Source organism: Bufo bufo, chromosome 1 (assembly GCF_905171765.1).
Source record: "Bufo bufo chromosome 1, aBufBuf1.1, whole genome shotgun sequence".
Lineage (NCBI taxonomy): Eukaryota > Metazoa > Chordata > Amphibia > Anura > Bufonidae > Bufo > Bufo bufo.
Genome location: NC_053389.1, coordinates 838825534 through 838841378, shown reverse-complemented (window position 1 = coordinate 838841378; position 15845 = coordinate 838825534). Strand labels below are relative to the sequence as shown.

General features: G+C 54.0%; 1 protein-coding gene across 4 annotated transcripts in view; it reads right to left on the bottom strand.

Moving 5' to 3' along the window:
- EPHB4 (EPH receptor B4) overlaps window positions 1-14714 on the bottom strand; it is a 28594-nt gene extending 13880 nt beyond the window's left edge. For 2 of the 4 annotated variants that reach the window (XM_040415357.1, XM_040415358.1), the window contains exon 1: window positions 14192-14713. In XM_040415357.1, the coding sequence (XP_040271291.1) occupies window positions 14192-14246 (55 nt within the window). In that variant the 5' untranslated portion in view covers window positions 14247-14713. Of the gene's footprint in view, window positions 1-14191 lie in introns of all 4 variants that reach the window. The other 2 variants (XM_040415356.1, XM_040415359.1) reach the window with 2 other exon arrangements.
- Window positions 14715-15845: the final 1131 nt, after the last annotated feature.

The window sequence follows — 15845 nt, the reverse complement described above, 5'->3', positions numbered from 1 at the left end:
CACACACACACACACACACAGGGCAGACCCAGCCGCGCACACACACACACACACACAGGGCAGACCCAGCCGCGCACACACACACACACACAGGGCAGACCCAGCCGCGCGCACACACACACACACACACAGGGCAGACCCAGCCGCGCGCACACACACACACACACACAGGGCAGACCCAGCCGCGCACACACACACACACACACACACAGGGCAGACCCAGCCGCGCACACACACACGCACACACATACACACACAGGGCAGACCCAGCCACACACATAGACACACAGACACAGGGCAGACCCAGCCGCGCACACACACACACACACAGGGCAGACCCAGCCGCGCACACACACACACACACAGGGCAGACCCAGCCGCGCGCACACACACACACACACACACACACACACACACACACAGGGCAGACCCAGCCGCGCGCACACACACACACACACACACACAGGGCAGACCCAGCCGCACACACACACACACACACAGGGCAGACCCAGCCGCACACACACACAGGGCAGACCCAGCCGCACACACACACACACACACACACAGGGCAGACCCAGCCGCACACACACACACACGTGCAGGATACATATAGACATACATATGGTACACAGGACCCCTGCAGAGTCATGGAGCAGGCTCTGGGGCCGCAGACGCAGGAGATGAGGCACTCTAGGTGTGTCTATGATTCCAGGTGCCCGGGGAATACGTAGGGAGGAGGATGGGTAATTACAGCCTTGGCAGACGATGAGAGCGCTGCCCCGGGGGAAATGACTGTGGAGCTGTGGGAAGGTGGACACGCAACTTTCACTGTACCGGTTGTGAATCCTCATATACCAGATGGGCAGACAAACACGTGTGTCACCAGACACGCAATCACCGGCTATATAGACACCACGCTGTATAATAGTGATACAATCTACAGTATATTATATACCTGTATAAGACCGTGATCTAACAGTGTTATAATCTACAGCACACATTATATACCTGTATAACACTATTAGATCACGGTGTTATACAGGTAAAGTCACAACAATAGACAATCACAGTCTGCTTAAACTAATAACACACAAAGAGTTAAATGTTACCATGTTTTTATTGAACACACCATGTAAACATTCACAGTGCAGGTGGAAAAAGTATGTGAACCCCTAGACTAATGACATCTCCAAGAGTTAATTGGAGTGAGGTGTCAGCCAACTGGAGTCCAATCAATGAGATGAGATTGGAGGTGTTGGTTACAGCTGTCCTGCCCTATAAAAAACACACACCAGTTCTGGGTTTGCTTTTCACAAGAAGCATTGCCTGATGTGAATGATGCCTCGCACAAAAGAGCTCTCCGAAGACCTACGATTAAGAATTGTTGACTTGCATAAAGCTGGAAAGGGTTATAAAAGTATCTCCAAAAGCCTTGCTGTTCATCAGTCCACGGTAAGACAAATTGTCTATAAATGGAGGACGTTCAGCACTGCTGCTTCTCTCCCTAGGAGTGGCCGTCCTGTAAAGATGACTGCAAGAGCACAGCGCAGACTGCTCAATGAGGTGAAGAAGAATCCTAGAGTGTCAGCTAAAGACTTACAGAAGTCTCTGGCATATGCTAACATCCCTGTTAGCGAATCTACGATACGTAAAACACTAAACAAGAATGGATTTCATGGGAGGACACCACAGAGGAAGCCACTGCTGTCCAAAAAAACATTGCTGCACGTTTACAGTTTGCACAAGAGCACCTGGATGTTCCACTGCAGAACTGGCAAAATATTCTGTGGACAGATGAAACCAAAGTGGAGTTGTTTGGAAGAAACACACAACACTATGTGTGGAGAAAAAGAGGCACAGCACACCAACATCAAACCTCATCCTAACTGTGAAGTATGGTGGTGGGGGCATCATGGTTTGGGGCTGCTTTGCTGCGTCAGCGCCTGGACGGATTGCTATCATCGAAGGAAAAAGGAATTCCCAAGTTTATCAAGACATTTTGCAGGAGAACTTAAGGCCATCTGTCCACCAGCTGAAGCTCAACAGAAGATGGCTGCTGCAACAGGACAACGACCCAAAGCATAGAAGTAAATCAACAACAGAATGGCTTAAACAGAAGAAAATCCGCCTTCTGGAGTGGCCCAGTCAGAGTCCTGACCTCAACCCGATGGAGATGCTGTGGCATGACCTCAAGAAAGCGATTCACACCAGACATCCCAAGAATATTGCTGAACTGAAACAGTTCTGTAAAGAGGAATGGTGAAGAATTACTCCTGACCGTTGTGCACGTCTGATCTGCAACTACAGGGAACGTTGGGTGGAAGTTATTGCTGCCAAAGGAGGCTGAACCTGTGGGCGTCTCCTTCTCCTAGGCTGCAGCGCTGGCCAATCGCAGCGCACAGCTCACAGCCTGGGAGAAGGAGACGCCCACAGGACAAGGGAAGACCCGCCTACTATAACTTAAGAGGCAAAGGTACCGGAGCCTATAACGGGAGAACGGAGCGGCGCCCGGGGATAATAGTAAGTGCAGTGAGATCCCCGGGCGCCGCTCTATATGGCAGCATACTCAGTTCACATAGTTTATACAGGTGAAAGGTCCTCTTTAAACAACACAATGTAACTCCAAGTCAATCGCACTTCTGTGAAATCAAACTGTCCACTTAGGAAGCAACACTGAGTGACAATCAATTTCACATGCTGTTGTGCAAATGGGATAGACAACAGGTGGAAATTATAGGCAATTAGCAAGACACCCCCAATAAAGGAGTGGTTCTGCAGGTGGTGACCACAGACCACTTCTCAGTTCCTATGCTTCCTGGCTGATGTTTTGGTCACTTTTGAATGCTGGCGGTGCTTTCACTCTAGTGGTAGCATGAGACGGAGTCTACAACCCACACAAGTGGCTCAGGTAGTGCAGCTTATCCAGGATGGCACATCAATGCGAGCTGTGGCAGGAAGGTTTGCTGTGTCTGTCAGCGTAGTGTCCAGAGCATGGAGGTGCTACCAGGAGACAGGCCAGTACATCAGGAGACGTGGAGGAGGCCGTAGGAGGGCAACAACCCAGCAGCAGGACCGCTACCTCCGCCTTTGTGCAAGGAGGAACAGGAGGAGCACTGCCAGAGTCCTGCAAAATGACCTCCAGCAGGCCACAAATGTGCATGTGTCTGCTCAACCGGTCAGAAACAGACTCCATGAGGGTGATATGAGGGCCCGACGTCCACAGGTGGGGGTTGTGCTTACAGCCCAACAACGTGCAGGACGTTTGGCATTTGCCAGAGAACACCAAGATTGGCAAATTCGCCACTGGCGCCCTGTGCTCTTCACAGATGAAAGCAGGTTCACACTGAGCACATGTGACAGACGTGACAGAGTCTGGAGACGCCGTGGAGAACGTTCTGCTGCCTGCAACATCCTCCAGCATGACCGGTTTGGCATTGGGTCAGTAATGGTGTGGGGTGGCATTTCTTTGGAGGGCCGCACAGCCCTCCATGTGCTCGCCAGAGGTAGCCTGACTGCCATTAGGTACCGAGATGAGATCCTCAGACCCCTTGTGAGACCATATGCTGGTGCGGTTGGCCCTGGGTTCTTCCTAATACAAGACAATGCTAGACCTCATGTGGCTGGAGTGTGCCAGCAGTTCCTGCAAGACGAAGGCATTGATGCTATGGACTGGCCCGCCCGTTCCCCAGACCTGAATCCAATTGAGCACATCTGGGACATCATGTCTCGCTCTATCCACCAACGTCACGTTGCACCACAGACTGTCCAGGAGTTGGCAGATGCTTTAGTCCAGGTCTGGGAGGAGATCCCTCAGGAGACCGTCCGCCACCTCATCAGGAGCATGCACAGGCGTTGTAGGGAGGTCATACAGGCACGTGGAGGCCACACACACTACTGAGCCTCATTTTGACTTGTTTTAAGGACATTACATCAAAGTTGGATCAGCCTGTAGTGTGTTTTTCCACTTTAATTTTGAGTGTGACTCCAAATCCAGACCTCCATGGGTTAAAAAATTTGATTTCCATTTTTTATTTTTGTGTGATTTTGTTGTCAGCACATTCAACTATGTAAAGAACAAAGTATTTCAGAAGAATATTTAATTAATTCAGATCTAGGACGTGTTATTTTTGTGTTCCCTTTATTTTTTTGAGCAGTGTATAATGTGTGCTGTAGATTATAACACCGTGATCTAATAATGTTATAATATACACACACAGTCAGGTCTATAGGTGATTGTGCGTCGGCTCGTCATGATGACCCCCCCTGTAGGGGACACTGGGAACACCTCTGGTTTGCGGAGTGCAGTACTGGGCGCTCCTGACACGTATGACCGGGCACGGATTCATACGTGATCACAGGCCCTGGGGCACCAGACACATCTCAGGTGAGGACAGACCTGGAAATGAATCAGACGTCGTCTCCAGCTGTTAACCCTCCGACAGCCTGCAGCTCTGCGTCATCACATGGGGCCCCACCGCCCCATCACCTACATATTATACCGTCACACTGCACTATAATATAATATTCAGGGTCCATCACCCGGACATTATACACATCATCAGGGTCCATCACCCGGACATTATACACATCATCAGGGTCCATCACCCGGACATTATACACATCATCAGGGCCTATTTCCCGGACATTATACACATCATCAGGGTCCATCACCCGGACATTATACACATCATCAGGGTCCATCACCCGGACATTATACACATCATCAGGGTCCATCACCCGGACATTATACACATCATCAGGGTCCATCACCCGGACATTATACACATCATCAGGGTCCATCACCCGGACATTATACACATCATCAGGGTCCATCACCCGGACATTATACACATCATCAGGGTCCATCACCCGGACATTATACACATCATCAGGGTCCATCACCCGGACATTATACACATCATCAGGGTCCATCACCCGGACATTATACACATCATCAGGGTCCATCACCCGGACATTATACACATCATCAGGGTCTGTGTCCCCTACAATATATACTATCAGGGTAGATATATTATACCAGGGATGCCCAACCTGCGGCCCTCCAGCTGTTGTAAAACTACAAGTCCCATCATGTCCTGCTGTCAGCTGATAGCTGTAGGCTGTCCGGGGATGCTGGGAGTTGTAGTTTTGCAACAGCTGGAGGGCCGCAGGTTGGGCATCCCTGTATTATACAGTTATGAGGTTATACATCCTGTACATTATATGTTATGTATATTACAGCCGGACCTGGGGGGGGGGGGGGGGGGGGCAGCTTTGTGAAGGTCCTGATGACGATTCCCGGGAAGTCACTTTGTTTCTGCAGTATTACAGGAAGTGCGAGCTCCGGGCAGAAAATGCCGCCATTGTGAGGTTGACTTCCCAGAAAATGATCCCAGGACTGCAAGATTCAGCAGGGTCATGTGACCAGGGCCCTGCATGGTGGTGGGGGCCCTGCACGGTGGTGGGGGCCCTGCTGGACACCCTGGAAGATGTGTGTGATCAGATAGCAGCTATCACCAGTATGGGGTGTTAGTCATAAATATACTGTAATCTAATATACAGCGTCAGACTGCGCTGTCCTATACTATACACAGCGTCAGACTGCGCTGTCCTATACTATACACAGCGTCAGACTGCGCTGTCCTATACTATACACAGCGTCAGACTGCGCTGTCCTATACTATACACAGCGTCAGACTGCGCTGTCCTATACTATACACAGCGTCAGACTGCGCTGTCCTATACTATACACAGCGTCAGACTGCGCTGTCCTATACTATACACAGCGTCAGACTGCGCTGTCCTATACTATACACAGCGTCAGACTGCGCTGTCCTATACTATACACAGCCTCAGACTGCGCTGTCCTATACTATACACAGCGTCAGACTGCGCTGTCCTATACTATACACAGCGTCAGACTGCGCTGTCCTATACTATACACAGCGTCAGACTGCGCTGTCCTATACTATACACAGCGTCAGACTGCGCTGTCCTATACTATACACAGCGTCAGACTGCGCTGTCCTATACTATACACAGCGTCAGACTGCGCTGTCCTATACTATACACAGCGTCAGACTGCGCTGTCCTATACTATACACAGCGTCAGACTGCGCTGTCCTATACTATACACAGCGTCAGACTGCGCTGTCCTATACTATACACAGCGTCAGACTGCGCTGTCCTATACTATACACAGCGTCAGACTGCGCTGTCCTATACTATACACAGCGTCAGACTGCGCTGTCCTATACTATACACAGCGTCAGACTGCGCTGTCCTATACTATACACAGCGTCAGACTGCGCTGTCCTATACTATACACAGCGTCAGACTGCGCTGTCCTATACTATACACAGCGTCAGACTGCGCTGTCCTATACTATACACAGCGTCAGACTGCGCTGTCCTATACTATACACAGCGTCAGACTGCGCTGTCCTATACTATACACAGCGTCAGACTGCGCTGTCCTATACTATACACAGCGTCAGACTGCGCTGTCCTATACTATACACAGCGTCAGACTGCGCTGTCCTATACTATACACAGCGTCAGACTGCGCTGTCCTATACTATACACAGCGTCAGACTGCGCTGTCCTATACTATACACAGCGTCAGACTGCGCTGTCCTATACTATACACAGCGTCAGACTGCGCTGTCCTATACTATACACAGCGTCAGACTGCGCTGTCCTATACTATACACAGCGTCAGACTGCGCTGTCCTATACTATACACAGCGTCAGACTGCGCTGTCCTATACTATACACAGCGTCAGACTGCGCTGTCCTATACTATACACAGCGTCAGACTGCGCTGTCCTATACTATACACAGCGTCAGACTGCGCTGTCCTATACTATACACAGCGTCAGACTGCGCTGTCCTATACTATACACAGCGTCAGACTGCGCTGTCCTATACTATACACAGCGTCAGACTGCGCTGTCCTATACTATACACAGCGTCAGACTGCGCTGTCCTATACTATACACAGCGTCAGACTGCGCTGTCCTATACTATACACAGCGTCAGACTGCGCTGTCCTATACTATACACAGCGTCAGACTGCGCTGTCCTATACTATACACAGCGTCAGACTGCGCTGTCCTATACTATACACAGCGTCAGACTGCGCTGTCCTATACTATACACAGCGTCAGACTGCGCTGTCCTATACTATACACAGCGTCAGACTGCGCTGTCCTATACTATACACAGCGTCAGACTGCGCTGTCCTATACTATACACAGCGTCAGACTGCGCTGTCCTATACTATACACAGCGTCAGACTGCGCTGTCCTATACTATACACAGTGTCAGACTGCGCTGTCCTATACTATACACAGTGTCAGACTGCGCTGTCCTATACTATACACAGTGTCAGACTGCGCTGTCCTATACTATACACAGTGTCAGACTGCGCTGTCCTATACTATACACAGTGTCAGACTGCGCTGTCCTATACTATACACAGTGTCAGACTGCGCTGTCCTATACTATACACAGTGTCAGACTGCGCTGTCCTATACTATACACAGTGTCAGACTGCGCTGTCCTATACTATACACAGTGTCAGACTGCGCTGTCCTATACTATACACAGTGTCAGACTGCGCTGTCCTATACTATACACAGTGTCAGACTGCGCTGTCCTATACTATACACAGTGTCAGACTGCGCTGTCCTATACTATACACAGTGTCAGACTGCGCTGTCCTATACTATACACAGTGTCAGACTGCGCTGTCCTATACTATACACAGTGTCAGACTGCGCTGTCCTATACTATACACAGTGTCAGACTGCGCTGTCCTATACTATACACAGTGTCAGACTGCGCTGTCCTATACTATACACAGTGTCAGACTGCGCTGTCCTATACTATACACAGTGTCAGACTGCGCTGTCCTATACTATACACAGTGTCAGACTGCGCTGTCCTATACAATACACAGTGTCAGACTGCGCTGTCCTATACTATACACAGTGTCAGACTGCGCTGTCCTATACAATACACAGTGTCAGACTGCGCTGTCCTATACAATACACAGCCTCAGACTGCGCTGTTCTATACACTAAACAAATATATAAACACAACACTTTCGGTTTTGCTCCCATTTTGCATGATCTGAACCCAAAGATGTGACACATTTTCTACAGACACAGAAGACCCGTTACTCTCAGATACTGTTAACAATCTGTCTAGATCTGTGTAGTGAGCGCTTCTCCTTTGCCGAGATAATCCATCCCACCTCACAGGTGCGGCAGATAAAGGAGCTGATTAGACAGTATGGATATTGCACAGTGTGCCTTAGACTGCCCACAATAAGAGGCCACTCTGAAATGTGCAGTTTGATCACACAGCACAATGCCACAGATGTCGCACCGTTTGAGGGAGCGTGCAGTTGGCATGCTGACTGCAGGGATGTCTACCAGAGCTGTTGCCCGTGCAATGAATGTTCATTCTCTACCATAAGGCGTTTCAGAGAATTTGGCAGCACATCCAACCAGCCTCACAACCGCAGACCACGTGTAACCACACCAGGACCTCCACATCCAGCATGTCCACCTCCATGATCGTCTGAGACCAGCCGCCGGACAGCTGCAGCAACAACCAAAGAATTTCTGCACAAACTCTCAGAGACCGTCTCGGGGAAGCTCACCCGCATGCTCGTCGTCCTCATCGGGGTCTGGACCGGACTGCAGTTCATCGTTGTGACCGACTTGAGTGGGAAAATGCTCACATTCGATGGCGTCTGGCACGTTGGAGAGGCGTTCTGTTCACGGATGAGTCCCGGTTTTCACTGTTCGGGGCAGACAGTGTGTGTGGCTGACGTCCACGTTGTGGATGGAGTGGCCCATGGTGGCGGTGAGGTTATGGTATGGGCAGGCCTATGTTATGGACAAGGAACACAGGAGATACCGTGAGGAGATCCTGGGGCCCACTGTTGTGCCGTTCATCCACGGCCATCGCCTCATGTTGCAGCCTGATAATGCACGGCCCCATATTGCAGGGATCTGGACACCATTCCTGGAAGCTGAAAACATCCCAGTTCTTGCCTGGCAGCATACTCACCGGACATGTCACCCATCGAGCAGGTTTGGGACGCTCTGGATCGGCGTAGACGACAGCGCGTTCCAGTTCCTGCCAATATTCTGCAACTTCGCACAGAAGAGGAGCGGACCAACCTTCCACAGGCCACAATCACCAACCTGATCAACTCTATGCCACGGAGATGTGTTGTACTGCGTGAGGCTAATGGTGGCCACACCGGATACTGACCCCAGGAAGGCAAAACTGTGCACATTTCAGAGTGGCCTCTTATTGTGGGCAGTCTAAGGTACACCTGTGCAATATCCATGCTGTCTAATCAGCACCTTGATCTGCCGCACCTGTGAGGTGGGATGGATTATCTCGGCAAAGGAGAAGCGCTCACTACACAGATTCAGACAGATTGTGAACAGTATCTGAGAGTAACGGGTCTTCTGTGTCTGTAGAAAACGTGTCACATCTTTGGGTTCAGCTCATGCAAAATGGGAGCAAAACCAAAAGTGTTGGGTTTATATTTTTGCTCAGCGTAACATACAGTCTCAGACCGCGCCGCAGCGTAACATACAGTCTCAGACCGCGCCGCAGCGTAACATACAGTCTCAGACCGCGCCGCAGCGTAACAGTCTCAGACCGCGCCGCAGCGTAACATACAGTCTCAGACCGCGCCGCAGCGTAACATACAGTCTCAGACCGCGCCGCAGCGTAACATACAGTCTCAGACCGCGCTGTAACACACAGTCTCAGACCGCGCCGCAGCGTAACATACAGTCTCAGACCGCGCCGCAGCGTAACATACAGTCTCAGGCCGCGCCGCAGCGCAACATACAGTCTCAGGCCGCGCCGCAGCGTAACATACAGTCTCAGGCCGCGCCGCAGCGTAACATACAGTCTCAGGCCGCGCCGCAGCGTAACATACAGTCTCAGACCGCGCCGCAGCGTAACAGTCTCAGACCGCGCTGTAACATACAGTCTCAGGCCGCGCCGCAGCGCAACATACAGTCTCAGGCCGCGCCGCAGCGTAACAGTCTCAGACCGCGCTGTAACATACAGTCTCAGGCCGCGCCGCAGCGCAACATACAGTCTCAGGCCGCGCCGCAGCGTAACATACAGTCTCAGGCCGCGCCGCAGCGTAACATACAGTCTCAGGCCGCGCCGCAGCGTAACATACAGTCTCAGGCCGCGCCGCAGCGTAACATACAGTCTCAGGCCGCGCCGCAGCGTAACATACAGTCTCAGGCCGCGCCGCAGCGTAACATACAGTCTCAGGCCGCGCCGCAGCGTAACATACAGTCTCAGGCCGCGCCGCAGCGTAACATACAGTCTCAGGCCGCGCCGCAGCGTAACATACAGTCTCAGGCCGCGCCGCAGCGTAACATACAGTCTCAGGCCGCGCCGCAGCGTAACATACAGTCTCAGACCTCGCCGCAGCGTAACATACAGTCTCAGACCTCGCCGCAGCGTAACATACAGTCTCAGACCGCGCCGCAGCGTAACATACAGTCTCAGGCCGCGCCGCAGCGTAACATACAGTCTCAGGCCGCGCCGCAGCGTAACATACAGTCTCAGGCCGCGCCGCAGCGTAACATACAGTCTCAGGCCGCGCCGCAGCGTAACATACAGTCTCAGGCCGCGCCGCAGCGTAACATACAGTCTCAGGCCGCGCCGCAGCGTAACATACAGTCTCAGGCCGCGCCGCAGCGTAACATACAGTCTCAGACCGCGCCGCAGCGTAACATACAGTCTCAGACCGCGCATCAGCGTAACATACAGTCTCAGACCGCGCCGCAGCGTAACATACAGTCTCAGACCGCGCCGCAGCGTAACATACAGTCTCAGACCGCGCCGCAGCGTAACATACAGTCTCAGACCGCGCATCAGCGTAACATACAGTCTCAGACCGCGCATCAGCGTAACATACAGTCTCAGACCGCGCCGCAGCGTAACATACAGTCTCAGGCCGCGCCGCAGCGTAACATACAGTCTCAGACCGCGCCGCAGCGTAACATACAGTCTCAGACCGCGCCGCAGCGTAACATACAGTCTCAGACCGCGCTGTAACATACAGTCTCTGGCCGCGCCGCAGCGTAACATACAGTCTCTGGCCGCGCCGCAGCGTAACATACAGTCTCTGGCCGCGCCGCAGCGTAACATACAGTCTCAGGCCGCGCCGCAGCGTAACATACAGTCTCAGGCCGCGCCGCAGCGTAACATACAGTCTCAGGCCGCGCCGCAGCGTAACATACAGTCTCAGGCCGCGCCGCAGCGTAACATACAGTCTCAGGCCGCGCCGCAGCGTAACATACAGTCTCAGGCCGCGCCGCAGCGTAACATACAGTCTCAGGCCGCGCCGCAGCGTAACATACAGTCTCAGACCGCGCCGCAGCGTAACATACAGTCTCAGACCGCGCCGCAGCGTAACATACAGTCTCAGACCGCGCCGCAGCGTAACATACAGTCTCAGACCGCGCATCAGCGTAACATACAGTCTCAGACCGCGCCGCAGCGTAACATACAGTCTCAGACCGCGCCGCAGCGTAACATACAGTCTCAGACCGCGCCGCAGCGTAACATACAGTCTCAGACCGCGCATCAGCGTAACATACAGTCTCAGACCGCGCCGCAGCGTAACATACAGTCTCAGACCGCGCTGTAATATCTCGCACTGTAATACAATATAACCTCGCACTGCGCTGTAGTATAATATCATAATGCAGTGCTGTCATATCTCATACTAGCGCGTTGCATTTTGTGTTGCGCCATTTTTATGCACATGGAGTTTTCTGGCATCTCAGGCGGTGCGGTGTCCTCGCGTGGGAATATCAGCAGGTGGAGACGCCCGGATTTCACACCCTCCACCCTCCGCCCTCATGGTAACCAGGAGCATAAACCCAATACACGAAAATAGTGAACGAGTCCTGGCATCTACCGGAGAAGCTGGACGGTGCGGGGGCCGCGAGCACAGAGCGCCAGGGGCCCCAGCGATGGAGCCACAGACCTGTACACACCTAACGAATGAGGCATCACCCTCATCATCCAGACAGACCTGTTCACACCTGGAATCACACAAAGCGAATGAAGTCTTACCCTCATCATCCACACAATGCTCAGAGTTATAATCTCGCCTAATTACTGGCGGAGGGAAGTCCCTGCAGGGGGCACAGATTTATGGCCCCGACAACTGACACAGTGAGAAATCCCAAACACATTGTCTTGTAGATGGAGGGGCGACTGTCACTTTAAATCCCCTGGCGGCAGCGCGGGTTGTGTTACCTCCGGTCTCAGGTGTCGCTGCACCCGTAACCTGAGATCCCTGGGGTCCAAGGTGCGCCTGCCCCTCTGGGGGTTGTGATGACTGGCGCAGAGGGTATACAAGGAGGACGACTCCCATCAGGCGGAGCACTAACCCCCACAGGTGCCATCTGTAAACCCACTGTATGAGGGCACTGACCTGGCACGGACAGGAGACCCCCCCCCTCGGAGCTGCCCGGGGCTCAGGGGGTCTGGGTGACGAGAAGTGGGGAGCAAGGACCTGGACAACAGGCAGAGAAGTTGGGAGCGGGGGAGGAGAAAGTGAAAGGAGCAGAAGATGAAAGGGGCGAGGAGGGGGAGAGGAAAGGGAAGGGAGGGGGGCAGGAAGGAGGGGGGCGCAGGCTCCGCCATTGTCTCCAAACAATCCTGAGCGGCAGCTCCAGCCCAGATATTAATAGCCGCGTACAATGGGGGGCCGGACACCGCGGCCGTGATGGGGTTAATGTGTACGGATAACGGGATCACCAGGGTGGATGGCGGACAGAGTGAGGGGCCGCACAGTCCCCACAGGTTATACGCCCCTCCCCCGTCGGAACTTATCCTGTGCAACAATGTAACAGTGAGAGCAGAAGTCACAAAGTAACCACAGCTTTCTGCAGGGTCTGGAGGGCGGCCACCTATAGACGCCCCCGCGTACGGCGCCGGCCGCCTATAGACACCCCCCGCGTACGGCGCCGGCCGCCTATAGACACCCCCGTGTACAGCGCCAGTCACCTGTAGACACCCTCGTGTACAGCGCCGGTCACATATAGACATCCCCCGTGTACAGCGCCGGTCACATATTGACATCCCCGTGTACAGCGCCGGTCACATATTGACATCCCCGTGTACAGTGTCGGTCACCTATAGACATCCCCCGTGTACAGCGCCGGTCACATATAGACATCCCCCGTGTACAGCGCCGGTCACATATAGACATCCCCCGTGTACAGCGCCGGTCACCTATAGACATCCCCGTGTACAGTGTCGGTCACCTATAGACATCCCCCGTGTACAGCGCCGGTCACATATAGACATCCCCCGTGTACAGTGCCGGTCACTTATAGACATCCCCCGTGTACAGCGCCGGTCACATATAGACATCCCCGTGTACAGCGCCGGTCACATATAGACATCCCCCGTGTACAGCGTCGGTCACATATAGACATCCCCCGTGTACAGTGCCGGTCACCTATAGACATCCCCCGTGTACAGCGCCGGTCACATATAGACATCCCCCGTGTACAGCGCCGGTCACATATAGACATCCCCCGTGTACAGTGCCGGTCACCTATAGACATCCCCCGTGTACAGCGCCGGTCACATATAGACATCCCCCGTGTACAGCGCCGGTCACATATAGACATCCCCCGTGTACAGCGCCGGTCACATATAGACATCCCCCGTGTACAGTGCCGGTCACCTATAGACATCCCCCGTGTACAGTGCCGGTCACCTATAGACACCCCCGTGTACAGTGCCGGTCACATATAGACACCCCCGTGTACAGCGCCGGTCACATATAGACATCCCCCGTGTACAGCGCCGGTCACATATAGACATCCCCCGTGTACAGCGCCGGTCACATATAGACATCCCCCGTGTACAGTGCCGGTCACCTATAGACATCCCCCGTGTACAGTGCCGGTCACCTATAGACACCCCCGTGTACAGTGCCGGTCACATATAGACACCCCCGTGTACAGTGCCGGTCACATATAGACATCCCCCGTGTACAGCGTCGGTCACCTATGGACAGCACTGAGCAGATGAAACCTTCTGCTGCAGCACAACCCCCATCATCCCCGGCCTTTGGTCGCACACGTTACAATGATGAGCGTTACCTTCCAGGGCCAGCACCGCTGGGGTCCAGAGCAGCAGCAGCCGCCGGGGATCCATGGCTCCGGGAGGGCCCCTGTATTCGGGGGTAGGGGGCCCCGGTGGTCAGGGGATCCACGCCGAGGGGGCCCCCAAAGCACTCAGCTGGGGGGAGGGGGCTCCAGAGCTGGGGGCAGCTGTACAGATCCTGCGGGGGGAGAGGCTCCGTGTCCCGGGGAGTCCGGAGGAGAAGCGGAGGCTCCGAAACCTGATCCGGGCGGCGGACAAAGGAGCCGGGGCGGGGGGCGCTGAGGCCCCGGGAGTCCTGCGGTGGCCCCCGGCGGTCCTGTAGTGGGGGGCTGTGGCCCTCGTCTGGGCCCCGGGAGACCTGTGCTGGGTGCCGGAGATGCGCTGTGGCCCCGGAGTCCTGCAGTGGGGGATCTGTGGCCCTCGTCCGGGCCCCGAGACTCCTGGAAGAAACTTTCTGGGATGTGAGGAGTCTCGGCGCCGTCCAAAGCCGATCAGCGCTCACAGCCGGCCGGCCCCGCCCCTGGCACGCGGATTGGCTCATCCCGGCCTGCTCGCCCCGCCCCCGCCCACTGATTGGCTGATCCAGCAAGGACAATTCATTATCCCTGAAACTTCCAGTAAAGTACCAGAAACTTTCCTGTGATGATAGAGGGTGGGGGAGGGGAGGGCACCTCAACACTGAGAGCTCAGAGCACCCCAACACTGAGAGCTCAGAGCACCCCAACACTGAGAGCTCAGAGCACCCCAACACTGAGAGCTCAGAGCACCCCAACACAGAGCACCCCAACACTGAGAGCTCAGAGCACCCCAACACAGAGCACCCCAACACAGAGATCTCAGAGCACCTCAACACTGAGAGCTCAGAGCACCCCAACACAGAGCACCCCAACACAGAGATCTCAGAGCACCTCAACACTGAGAGCTCAGAGCACCCCAACACAGAGCACCTCAACACTGAGAGCTCAGAGCACCCCAACACTGAGAGCTCAGAGCACCCCAACACTGAGAGCTCAGAGCACCCCAACACAGAGCACCCCAACACTGAGAGCTCAGAGCACCCCAACACAGAGCACCCCAACACAGAGATCTCAGAGCACCTCAACACTGAGAGCTCAGAGCACCCCAACACAGAGCACCTCAACACTGAGAGCTCAGAGCACCTCAACACTGAGAGCTCAGAGCACCCCAACACAGAGCACCTCAACACTGAGAGCTCAGAGCACCTCAACACTGAGAGCTCAGAGCACCCCAACACTGAGAGCTCAGAGCACCCCAACACAGAGCACCTCAACACTGAGAGCTCAGAGCACCTCAACACCGAGAGCTCAGAGCACCCCAACACAGAGCACCCCAACACTGAGAGCTCAGAGCACCCCAACACTGAGAGCTCAGAGCACCCCAACACCGAGAGCTCAGAGCACCCCAACACAGAGCACCCCAACACTGAGAGCTCAGAGCACCCCAACACTGAGAGCTCAGAGCACCCCAACACTGAGAGCTCAGAGCACCCCAACACAGAGCACCTCAACACTGAGAGCTCAGAGCACCTCAACACTGAGAGCTCAGAGCACCCCAACACCGAGAGCTCAGAGCACCACAACACTGAGAGCTCAGAGCACCCCAACACTGAGAGCTCAGAGCACCACAACA